The following is a 12,846-nucleotide window of genomic DNA, read 5'->3' as shown; positions in this document are numbered from 1 at the left end:
TGTCGTGTTTCAATAAACCTTAATCCTCCCTTTGTATAGATCGAATTCATTATCTTATCTGTTACTCAGATAAATGGCAAAGTCGTAAAACAAACTTCAAACGCAAACTACGAGCTAGTATGGCAGAGTCATTATATAAGTAGAGAATTAGCAGTCTTCATTTGTGTAATCTCAAGGAGGTGCTTCTGACCGTGAATGTTATTAGGCGCTTCATCAAGGATTGTGACGTGTACTGCTTGATATTTCAGTTTGTGTAAGTATGATATCTCAAAATAACTTTGTCTCTCAACATTGGCATCCATCATCCTCCCCTCCTCTTATTCCTCCTCCTCCACCTCCCTCCTCTTTCTCCTCCCTCTCCCCTCCTTCTCCTCTTTCTCCTTCTCCTGACTGGGTTTGTACAATGCCTATTTCATTTCATCCTGGACGATCATTCTCATCAAGAGCCCACTTGAGCCCATCAGAGATGATTTTCAATGCTAGTTGTTGAATTATATAGTCCTTCTGAAATATTGTTTTCTTTCAGTGCAATAATATAACTTTACTTAATAATTAAAGTGTTGTACAAGAGAAAAGTAGAACTTGTATAGATTTAAAGACATTACAGTGCCTTTGCAGTTTCGCATAAATAAAGGTTCTTATCCTATTACGATTTGCCGTGTTAATACTTATATTTTTCTGCTCCAGTGATTAAGCAATACAGTGTACCAAGATGGATGTTGTACCTCCACTGACCCTCCTGGTAACCACTGGATACCTCTTGATGCTCTTCTTCAACTGGCAGGCAGGGGTAGGACCAGACTCTGAGTTCTCTTTGGGTAAGGTTTGCAGCGATGCCATTACTGTCAATTTTTACCATTTATAGAAGGCTCTTCATTATTGCTCAAGAAGTTTAATAAAGGGGGTGAACTAAAATGCAAGCTGGTATCGTGGTTTCGCGGGGATAAGTCAGTATGGATCAAAAGGTTGGTCTACCGGGGTTTGAATGACTCTCTCACGACACGTCCTTCCTTTTTACAAGACATTCACGCAGGTGAAAGAACGGGAGACCCGGCGGTAGGAAAAAGACAATCGTTGCATGCTTGATTGCTATTGTACCTCGGCTGCAGCAGGGGTACTTCACAAATTTGTGACGAGAAGGTCAACAATTTTTTAGAGGTTGAAAACTGGGGCTGCTGCTGCCCCCGAGATCAGAAAAGTTTATATTTCAGCCACCCCCCCTTGCCAATTCGTGCCCGTACGCATTATGGTTCCTTTTCTTAGAACAAAATATTAAAAGAAAAATGTCTGCTAATGTTATCCGAACCATTCTGGTAATATACTTCCTATTGAATGATTTTTAATTGTTATTGACAAAATACAGGTCTCTTTCGCTCCACGCCCGGAAACCGGTCGCGCGAGTTCCAGTCACCTATCGCCCCTGCAGGGTACACCTTCGGTATTTGGGGTGTCATCTATTCAGGAACAGGGACCTGGATCATCTACGTCATCACCACCCTGTTCAGAACCAATGCCAAGGGACCTGTCTATCTTAACCCTCCTACTACCAGTCCAGCATTTTTGGTTTCAATCATGCTCGAATTCACTTTCAACGTTACCTGGCTGTTCTGTTCTGATCGAGAAGTGATGATCTTGAGTCAAATCGCATTCTTATTGCAAAACATCTGCCTGTATGTTGCTATTAGTATATCCGCTGCTAGGGTCTACCAGTATCTCTTTGTCTTCAAGGAATACGGAAAGTAAGTGTGATTTATAATTTTGTTTTGATCATCTACCAATTTAGTATTTGTGATGTAGAAATTTGGATTAGAGGCGCGATGGCTCAGTGGCAGAGCAGTGGTCTCGTAACCTAGAGGTCCCGTGTTCGAAACCAAATCGATGCTCTCGTGCCCTTTGGTACAGCACGAATCCTCGTTCCCAAGCCCCTCGGAGAAGACGTAAAGCCGTCGATCTCCTGGTTTCTCACTTACTTAGCAGTCAGGTAATACAGTTATCAAACAAACATTACAGAAGAGAAATCATTGTGGGAGCACCGTAGTATACTGTCAATCGATCCTTGCTCGGCACTGAAAAGTTGTTTTACCCACATTTGCCCCTCTCGATCCAGGTGTGTTAATGGAATGGGTATCTGACATTGCTAGGGTAATGCAGGGTCCGCAAGAAGCCAAGTATTGATACTGATGTTGCTACCCTGGGTATAACAATTCCTCATTATTAATATGAAATTCGAATGAAATATGATAACTTTATAACCATCTTTTGATTTACTTAGATTGGACTTGTGGTTGAACCGCATCCTGATTCACAACGTACTAGCTATTTGGGCTACATGGGTTACTGTCGCTTCTAAAATCGGTATCTCTACAATACTTATATACGTGTTTGGAGTGGATCAGTAAGTAGAATCAGCATACTAATATTCAACCCCTTCATTTTATTATGTTTGTCTCTCCAAGAATATGTTTGAAAGAAGTGAAATAATATTTTTTTGTTCTGACAGTATGGAACTTTAATTGGAAATAACGAAATTGTTTCTGGGTTTTTTTATTTTTGATAGAAACAATATTTTACACTGTTTTCAACAACACTATACATACAAATTGCAGCATGAAAGTCTCGGCTAACGTTTTAAGTATTTAACGTTATGCCGTCTACGTATCACAACAGAGTATTTATATAATAATAATACAATAATGCATTATGTGGTCAATGACAAAATATTATTTGACATATACATTGCACCTAATAAAGTCTATAGTGGAAAGCGCTTCATGTCATTATGCCATTTTATCTTACGATGCAAGCCATGTGCCAAAATTACCAGAGGCAGGTGGATTCAGGCGCGTACACAGGGGGAGGGGGATGGGGTTACCCCCCTTCAGCTTTTTGTTATGTGTATGTTTTTGGGGAACCCCCCTTTAATTAAAAGAAGAAAAAATCCTAATGGATGACCACAAAAGGTTAAACCCCCCTCTTGAAAAATATCCTGCGTACGCCACTGGGTGGATTTACCATGACTTGTATACGTAGTGCACATGACCATTTTTATATTGTATTACACCAATTTGAGGTGATTGATGAATCTTAATCTTTCATTTTACAGAGAAACAACCGTCTATGTATGTTTAGGCTTCCTGGCTTCTCAGCTCATCACCTATTTTATCTTGGATTGTTTCGTCTACGATCGCTACTTTCGATACATTCTCATCGTCTACCCTACAGCAATGTGGGCTTTAGGTGGTATCCTAGTCAACAACATTGATAAACCTACCAGCCCACAGGCCGTCTTAGCCTCTACGCTCTTCGCAATCGTCTTCGTCTTCTTCGTCGTTAAAACCATTCTCGTCATCGTTCGCGATCCCGTATATGTGATCGCTAAGCAGAAGAAAGCCGATGATGTCGCCTATTCAAGAATGGTTTAGTGACACGGAAATCGCATATTTTCAGTCCTTTTTCTTACTCTATTTTGTTTCAAGTATGACAAATCTTGCTAATACTTCCGATCTACAGTAATTGATATTATGTAACGTTACTATTGGTTACTGAATAATTTAGTTCGAACATTGAGTGAAAGGCAAATGTAACGAGATAGATTAAAACGTGCATGATATCACTTTCATCACACATTTTAAATGCTATTCCGATTCTTCGTCTTATCATTGTTATATTTACGTTACATTATCCAGGGGCAATTACTTTGATTTTTTTTGGGGGGGGGGGAGGGGGGGGGAGGGGGGGGGGAGGGGGAGGGGGTTAAGTTTCCAGTAGTTATATTCAGGAGGATATTAGCCCTGAAATGCGAATGAGAATGACTGTTATAGTGACGTGTATGTGTGTAGTGGTAGTAATTTAAGTGATATTGGATGTTTTGATTAAAGTTGATTCGATGACATTGGCACTTGGAAGGGGCAGAGGAAAAAAGAGATCTATAATGATGATTGCAATCATTACATGACAGTATTCCAACGCAAATTGCTGAATTTCTGCTGTTCAAATTTTGTCATGGAAATAACCATAATGACATCGATTTGTCTTAATACGATTATAGAGAAATGGAAGAAAGATGCTGATACAGTTGTATATATATATGGGTTCGAATAAAGTGACAATGGTTATGTGGATGAAGTCAAATATGATGATGATTATGATGATGAGGTTAGTAATACTTTTATGATAATGATTTTATTATAATTTAAAATGGACTTACCTTTCCTCTCACCTTTCTCTTTCTCTCTCTCTCTCTTTCTCTCCGTCCCATTTACCACTAAATAATAATTTTCAAACAATTTTCTGAACTACTATATCAGCTTAATCAACAAAATCTATCCCTGAACGTGAAAAGCATAAAGCACAGAACTACATAAAACGAGAAAATGTCACCTTGCGGAATTTCCTTTTTATGTCGCAGTCAACTTGTTCATGTAGGCAGGAGGGGGCGAGGAGGGGGCAGACTGTATCAACGGGACTGATAATTTTTTTTCAGATACCCATTATCGGAAAGGTGTTACCATATATTCTTGGTCCATGTGGTCATGGTGCCCATCCTTCGTATATACACCAACTGTCCAATAACCTCCACAGTATTGCAGTAAGAGGGGGACGAGACCTTTATACTCAACGCAGGTTTTTCCCATCCGCCTTGACTTGATTCGAACCTATAAGATCTTTTGTTCTACATGCGGGCACTGTCTGTACCCATAGCTATAATTTCCCTTTTAACAATGATACGTGCCTCTTTTCCTTTCTGAAAAGTGACCTATCCCCTTTTCATAAATGCCCATGTTCACCTCTTAAAAACACCCTTTTCATCCCTGGTGAGTGCCTCAGGTGTAGGTCGTGCCCCATTTCACCTCTGATAATAACCGTTTGTACTTTGACACGTGCTCCTTTTCTTTTCTAATAAGTGTCTTATCCCTTTCGATAATTGTCCCCTTTTCCTCTCATAATTAAACATGCCCCTCATTTAAAGCGACAAAGATCGAATTCCGCCAAAACTCGCTCGCATTTATGGGTGATATAATTATCTTACTTATTAAAGGTCTGTTCAGTCTTCCTTATTAGAATGTGCTTACACCCCCATCAGGATTGGGGTCCCCCCTCTTTATAAGATGTGAGTATTCGCACTGCGACCTTATAGATCTTTACAATTTTCATCGATCGTTTCGCACACGCGAATGAATATTCAGTCCATCACACCCGACTGCAAAATATCTTGTACGATGCACAGAAGAAACAAATATTGAAACAATCCCTGATAATGTGATCACAATGATGTAGGGGTATATATATATAAGAATGTCTAAACATAATTGTATATTTTCGCCTTTCTTTTTCCCCAGAAAGTGCCCTTTTTTAATTTGTACTCGATTGATTTTGAAGGGGCAAAATGTTCCAAAGATCAGAAGGAGGAGAATGAGTCGAAGAAGAAGAGGAAGAACAAGAACAAGAAGCTAGTAGAAGATGCCAAGGCTCATTAATTTTGATCATTTATACGTTATATATATATATATATATATATATATATATATATATATATATATAAATACATGTATATCCGGTAGGGATGGATTTGCATAATTATTAATGAGTCTTTCTCTCATATGGGATTTACAATCATTTAGACCAATCACAACATAGCCATACCTTGTGATTCCAATTCCCATTCGCATTGCATTGTTGTTTTTTGTGGGGGCGGGGGATTTCGCTGAACCGAAATTGGAATCCTATAACTTTGATACCAACAGGTGTGAACCGGATGATAGGGTTTACATATTTTCAAATGTATATCGTGATAAAAGACTTATGGAAAGTGTCAGATTTTAACCCCACTCATTTAGAATTAAGCTTCCATGGTTTATTTCTCCATTGCCAACCCTTTGCTGGAATCACTTTTTATAGCCACTAAAACGGGCAATTTTATGCAGACAACACATTCTTTTAATACGTTTGAATTTGTCTCTTGTTTTATAATATTCAAACATGAAAATAGAGATAGGGTCAGGAGTTGGTCAAAAACTTTGACCCAATAGGGATCATAGTTACTAGATAGTACTGAAGAGGGCAGATACCTACGAATTGAATGGCAAAAAAAAAAGAGTCAAATAAGAAAGAAAGGGAAGATTAAACTAGAGAGAGAGAGAGAGAGAATGAGAAAGAATTGGAACTGGAGAGAAGGATACAGAAATATAAAGACAGAGAGAGGAGAGGGAGACAGAGAGAGAGAGAGAGAGAGGGGGGGGAGAGAAGAGGGGGTGGGACGGAACGTAAAAAGGAAATGAGAACCCCTAGCCTCCACACCTGCCGCTTAAAATTGCCTTAAATTCACATATCATCCATGAGTGCCATTAATTTGAAAAGTTTGGCCAACCCAGTTCGAGTAGGGTACACGGTGGCGAATACTGCTTTGCTGGGCAACCTCATTTAACAAACTGATTTTTGCCATGTAGTGACCAACCTGCCCTGCATGCAGTAAGACTGGCGCCCTATCAACGTCTGGAATAAGTTCTTAGGATATTAGTATAATAAGTTTGTATTTATTTAACAAATCTAATTCATGAGCACTTCGCTCAAAGGACTTACAAACTCATATTAGCAAAGTTATATCTATGTATAATGACACTTACACTGTGAAAAGGTTGGGCAATATTTTTTTCAACACTTTGCCCAACGTTGTGCCAACCATCTATTGGGCAATATTTTGCCCAGTGGTATTGATAAACGTAAGAACCCTACTTCACGCATGCATAATTGTTTCGTATTTTGTCCAAGATGTGGGCAAAGATATGACCCTTCAACTGCCCGACTATACGGTAGCCCACTTGTTGGGAAAATCTTAACCAGCTGTTGGTCAAAATACGAAACAATAATGCACGTACTTACGTTTACCAATACCACTGGGCAAAATATTGCCAAATAGATGGTTGGGTTGACTATTGGCACAATGTTTGGCAAAGTGTTGGAAAATATTGCCCAACCCTTTCACAGTGTACAAACTTTGCTAAATCTTCAAAGACTTCATAATTATAAACTCTCAAGTCATACCACTTTATTGCCAGGTAAAATACTGTCTTTTCTTTATTAAAGTGAGAAGTACTTCATAACAACAGTTGTAAATATACCCCAAAGAAAGAATTAGAGGCTTGAATTAATGTAAATGATTACATGATTCGCAAGCTGAGTCATTTGATAGCAATGATCGTCTAATTATATCACGTACGAGGACAGTCGACTCGGTACTTGTCGTGTTTCAATAAACCTTAATCCTCCATTTGTATAGATCGAATTCATTATCTTATCTGTTACTCAGATACATGGCTAATTCGTAAAACAAACTTCAAAGGCAAAATACGAGGTGGTACGGCAGGGTCATTATATAAGCACAGAATTAGCAGTCTTCCTTTTTATAATCTCAAGGAGGTGCTTCTGGCTGTGAATGTTATTAGGCGCTTCATCAAGGATTGTGACGTGTGCTGCATAATATTTCAGTTTGTGTAAGTATGATATCTCAAAATAACTTTGTCTCCCAACATTGGCATCCATCATCCTCCCCTCCTCTTCTTCCTCCTCCTCCACCTCCCTCCTCTTTCTCCTCCCTTTCCCCTCCTTCTCCTCTTTCTCCTTCTCCTGACTGGGTTTGTATAATGCCTATTTTATTTCATCCTGGACGATCATTCTCATCAAGACTCACCCATTTGAGCCCATCAGAGATGATTTTCAATGCCAGCAGTTGAATTACATAGTGTTTTCTTTCAGTGCAATAATATCATTTTACTACATAATTCAAGTGTTGTACAAGGGGAAAGTAAAACTTTTAAGCGGTTAAAGACATTATTCAAATACAGTGCCTTTCGCATAAATAGGTTTTTATCATACCGATTTGCTGTGTTAATACTAATATTTTTTCTCCTCCAGTAATTAAAGATAAACTTTAGTACTGGTAATGCGATTGCATTGTGAAAGAAAAGGTGTGGAAAGGATCAGAAACAGTTGATCATGTAGCATGTAAGTATTGGTGTGCACTGCAAGGTTCTGGAGTCATCAAAATCATAATAAATTTGACCGAGTCTTGGTAAAGTAACAAGCACATACACAGAAAGCTATGTATGGGACAACACGCATGGTGTCGGGGTTGGTACTACCTTGATTCCTTGTCTTTCTATGCTCATTACTCAGCCAGTATACATTTTCTTCCAAAATTGTTTGGCACATGTCATTTATTTGTAATCTTGAACATTCAGTGTAAGTTTCGTTTGATTCTGTGAGAAATAATTTTCTTTTTTTTACCAGTACTCAACCTTCTCTTTAAGCAATACAGTGTTCCAAGATGGACGTTGTACCTCCATTGACCATCCTGGTAACCACTGGATCAGGCGCGGATCCAGGATTTCTTAGGGGAGGGGGCCCAAATTTTTTTTTTATTTTGCTCCCGGAAATTTGAAAATCGCGCCGGCCGAAATGTCGCTCAGTGGGGGGGTGGGGGGGGGGGGGGGGGGGGGGTACAGAGCACAATTTTTTTTTTTTTTTTTTTTTGCTCCCGAAAATTTGAAAAACGCGCCGGCCAAAAATTCGCTCAGTGGGGGGGGGGGGGGGGGGGGGGGGGGGGGGGTAGTGAGCACATTTTTTTTTTTGATCCTCAAAAAAAATTCAATTTGCACCCCCCCCTTGAGCGCCAGGGGGGGGGGCCCAACCCCCCAAAAAGGTAAAAATCACGTGATTTTGCATGATTTTTTTCTCAAGGGGGGGGGGGGCCCGGGCCCCCCGGGCCCCCCCCCTGGATCCGCCACTGCACTGGATACCTCTTGATGCTCTTCTTCAACTGGCAGTCATCGATCGGACCAGACTCTGAGTTCTCTTTGGGTAAGGTTTGCAGCAATGCCATCATTGTCCATTCTAACCATGATAGAAGGCTCTTCATTATTGCTCAAGAAGTTTAATAAAGGGGGTGAACTAAAATGCAAGCTGGTATCGTGGTTTCGCGGGAATAAGTCAGGTATGGATCAAAAGGTTGGTCTACGGGGGTTCGAATGACTCTCTCGCGACACTTCCTTCTTTCTACAAGACTTTTAACTCCACTTTTTCCTCAATCACGCAGGTGAAAGAACGGGGAACCCGGCGGTAGGAAAAAGATAATCGTTGCATGCTTGATTGCTATTTTACCTTGCCTTCAGCAGGGGTACCTCACAAATTAATGACGAGAGGGTCAACGGATTTTTTTTTGTTAAGGGTTGGAGAACTGGGGCTGCTGCCCCCGAGATCAGAAAAGTTTATATTTCAGCCCTCCCTTGCCAATTTGTGCCCGTACGCATTATGGTTCCTATTCGTAGAACAAAATATTTGTTTAAAAAATGTCTTCTAATGTGATCTGAACCATTCTGGTAATATACTTCCAATTTAATGATTTTAATTGTTATTGAAATATACAGGTTTCTTTCGCTCCACGGTCGGAAACCGGTCGGACGAGTTCCCGTCCCCTATAGGCCCTGCAGGGTACACATTCGCTATCTGGGGTGTCATCTATTCAGGAACAGGGACCTGGATCATCTACGTTATCACGACCCTGTTCAGAACCAATGCCAAGGGACCTGTCTATCTTAACCCTCCTACTACCAGTCCAGCATTCTTGGTTTCAATCATGCTCGAATTCACTTTCAATGTTACCTGGTTGTTCTGTTTTGATCGAGAAGTGAAGATCTTGAGTCAAATCGTATTCGTATTGCAAAACGTCTGCCTGTATGTTGCTATTAGTATATCCGCTGCTAGGGTATATCAGTATCTCTTTGTCTTCAAGGAATACGGGAAGTAAGTGTGATTTATAATCTTTTTTGCTCATCTACCAATTTTGTAGTATTTGTGATGTAGAAATTTGGATCAGAGGCGCGATGGCTCAGTGGCAGAGCAGTGGTCTCGTAACCTAGAGGTCCCGTGTTTGAAACCAAGTAGATGCTCTCGTGCCATTTGGTACAGCACGAATCCTCTTTACCAAGCCCCTCGGAGAGGACTTAAAGCCGTCGATCTCCTGGTTTCTCACTTACCTTAGCAGTCAGGTACACACAGAGAAAAATAGGTGTAAATTGATTCCCTATAGGGAGTAACTGCTTGTCGCATAAGTGACACCCCTCAGGGAGTAAATTTACTCCCCAATGTAGGGAGTAAAATAAAAAAATAATAAGAAGGTGTAGATTTGCACCCCAAGGTTATGATTGTACTCCCTTTAAGGAGTGAAATTTGCACCCAATGGTGCTTAATTAACACCTTTTGGTTCCATTTTCATGAAAAATGGGTTCAAATTTACACCCGCGGGGTTGAAATTTATACCCTTTATGATTGATTCCACACACCGTGTGGAGTAAATCTACAGCCTTCTGATGCACAGCATCAACCAATTGATAATTCCTCAAGCAATCAATCATCCATGCTTCGTAATCACCTAAAAGTCACTGATTCTCACCCTTTTGTCTACGTTTCACTGCTCTGAAGAAATCAGACCAGAATGTCGAGTTGTACGTTGAAAGGCTGTAATGCTTACCTAAACAACAATTAGTGTGAACTCAACACAAGTGCAGACTGTAAGAACTAACTTATGGCGGGACGTATCGATTCAAATGTAATGGAAATACCTAAATACACAATCCTGCCATACCGAATATCTTCCCTTTACTTACACGTATAAGAAGACAATGTACTAGTTAGTAAAACAACACTTCTGCTAATTTCATTAAATTATCAAACATAACCTTCGGTACAACCCCTTATTCTTGATCGGATAACTTTCACACAAATATTATGCCCAAATGAAACATGATAATTCCCCTAACATTACTAAAATATGTAAATTATGCTAATTTTCCATCATTTGGCAGTACCTATTTCGAGACGATGCGCCATTGCTGTAGCGCATGCACATATGCACTGACCAATCAGAGCTCGTCTGACTAAAATAGGGTGTAAAATTACATCCCTCAAATATACACCCTTGCGTATTTTCGTGTTTTACTCCCTAAAAGGTGTAATAGGGGGCGACCTATTTTTCCGATTTCGTTTTACTCCCCAAGAACACTTTTTATTTACCTGTGTATAATACAGTTATAAAAAAACATTACATAAGAGAAATCATTGTGGGAGCACCGTAGTATACTGTCAATTTCTCTTGACGCTCATGCGAAAGATTCTTGGTTCGATCCTTGCTCGGTACTTAAAAGTTGTTTTACCCACATTTGCCCCTCTCGATCCAGGTGTGTTAATGGAATGGGTATCTGACATTGCTAGGGTAATGCAGGGTCCGCAAGAAGCCAAGTATTGATACTGATGTTGCTATATACCCTGGGTATAGAAGCATATTAAGACCAAATTAAAACAATTGCTCATTATTATTATGAATTCGAATGAAATATGATAAATTTATAACCATCTTTTGATTTACTTTATAGATTGGACTTGTGGTTTAACCGCATCCTGATTCACAACGGACTAGCTATCTGGGCTACATGGGTTACTGTCGCTTCTAAAGTCGGTATCTCTACAACACTTCTATTCGTGTTTGGAGTGGATGAGTAAGTAGAATCAGCACAATAATATTCAACCCCTTCCTTTCATTATGTTCGTCTCTCCAAGAATATGTTTGAAAGAAGTGAAATAATTTGTTTGTTCTGATTGTATGAAACTTTAATTGGTAATAACGAAATCGTTTCTGTTCTTTTAAATCATTTTTGATAGAAACAATATTTTGCACTGTTTGCAACAACACTAAACATACAAATTTCAGCATGAATATCTTGACTAACGTTTTAACTATTTAACATTATGCCGTTTACGTATCACAACAGAGTATTTATATAATAATAATAATACAATAATGCATTATGTGGTCAATGACAAAATATTTTTTGACATAAACATGGCACTTAATAAAGTCTATAATGGCAAGTGCTTCATGTCATTATGCCATTTTATCTTACCGTCGATGCATGCCATGTGCCAAACATTACGAGAGGCAGGTGGATTTACCATGGATAGGTATTGCACATGATCACAAATCATGTTTATATTGTATTACACCAATTTGAGGTGATTAATGAATCTCAATCTTTCATCTTACAGAGAAACAACCGTCTATGTATGTTTAGGCATCCTGGCTTCTCAGCTCATCACCTATTTTATCTTGGATTGTTTCGTCTACGATCGCTACTTTCGATACATTCTCATCGTCTACCCTACAGCGATGTGGGCTTTAGGTGGTATCCTAGTCGAAAACATTGACAAACCTACCAGTCCACAGGCTGTCTTAACCTCTACGCTCTTCGCTATCGTCTTCGTCTTCTTCGTCGTTAAAACCATCCTCGTCATCGTTCGCAATCCCGTATACGTGATCGCTAAGCAGAAGAAAGCCGACGATGTCGCCTATTCAAGAATGGTTTAGTGACACGGAAATGAGCCATCAATCGCATATTTTCAGTCTATTTTCTTCCTTTTTTTAAAGAATGAAATATCATGCTAATACTTGAAAATCCAATCTAAAGTAATCGTTTCTGTTTTACATCACAGTGATTTTGCTGGTTCACTTTCATTGAATCCTTTTAAATAATAGAGCTTACTCAGTGATTGAGATTGTATTCTCAGAATTTAATTTAATCTCGAATTTTTAAAGTAAATGTAATTTTGCATTGGACATTCGATTCCATAATGATTTAAACAAACAAAAAATCACTGTTGATCATACAGTATGTAACGTTACCATTTGTTACCGAATAATTTAGTTTGAATATTGACTGAAATGCATATGTTAACGAGATACATTTTATGAGATTAAAACATGAATGATATCACGGTCATCACACATTTTAAATGATA

At 39.2% G+C, this 12,846-nt stretch overlaps 3 protein-coding genes across 3 annotated transcripts in view; all 3 read left to right on the top strand.

Moving 5' to 3' along the window:
- LOC756679 (fibropellin-1) overlaps window positions 1–1,473 on the top strand; it is a 21,114-nt gene extending 19,641 nt beyond the window's left edge. Inside the window, exons 26-27 of the mRNA XM_030985267.1 lie at window positions 688–818; window positions 1,364–1,473. Of these exons, the coding sequence (XP_030841127.1) occupies window positions 688–734 (47 nt within the window). The 3' untranslated portion in view covers window positions 735–818; window positions 1,364–1,473. The remainder of the gene's footprint in view (window positions 1–687; window positions 819–1,363) is intronic.
- The window catches only part of LOC100893870, a 14,957-nt gene extending 2,111 nt beyond the window's left edge, over window positions 1–12,846 (top strand). Inside the window, exons 2-7 of the mRNA XM_030984873.1 lie at window positions 7,414–7,494; window positions 8,302–8,358; window positions 8,786–8,856; window positions 9,423–9,798; window positions 11,427–11,549; window positions 12,097–12,846. Coding sequence (XP_030840733.1) covers window positions 8,324–8,358; window positions 8,786–8,856; window positions 9,423–9,798; window positions 11,427–11,549; window positions 12,097–12,415 — 924 coding nt within the window. The 5' untranslated portion in view covers window positions 7,414–7,494; window positions 8,302–8,323 and the 3' untranslated portion in view covers window positions 12,416–12,846. The remainder of the gene's footprint in view (window positions 1–7,413; window positions 7,495–8,301; window positions 8,359–8,785; window positions 8,857–9,422; window positions 9,799–11,426; window positions 11,550–12,096) is intronic.
- LOC115918060 lies at window positions 764–3,422 on the top strand. The gene is made up of 4 exons (XM_030985266.1): window positions 764–818; window positions 1,364–1,739; window positions 2,273–2,395; window positions 3,104–3,422. Exons 1-4 carry the CDS (start codon window positions 764–766, stop codon window positions 3,420–3,422), a joined length of 873 nt encoding a protein of 290 aa, XP_030841126.1.

Source organism: Strongylocentrotus purpuratus, unplaced genomic scaffold, assembly GCF_000002235.5.
Source record: "Strongylocentrotus purpuratus isolate Spur 01 unplaced genomic scaffold, Spur_5.0 spur5_scaffold_14, whole genome shotgun sequence".
Taxonomy (NCBI): Eukaryota; Metazoa; Echinodermata; class Echinoidea; order Camarodonta; family Strongylocentrotidae; genus Strongylocentrotus; species Strongylocentrotus purpuratus.
The sequence above is the reverse complement of the archived record's forward strand: the minus strand, read 5'-3'. Positions and strand labels throughout refer to the sequence as shown.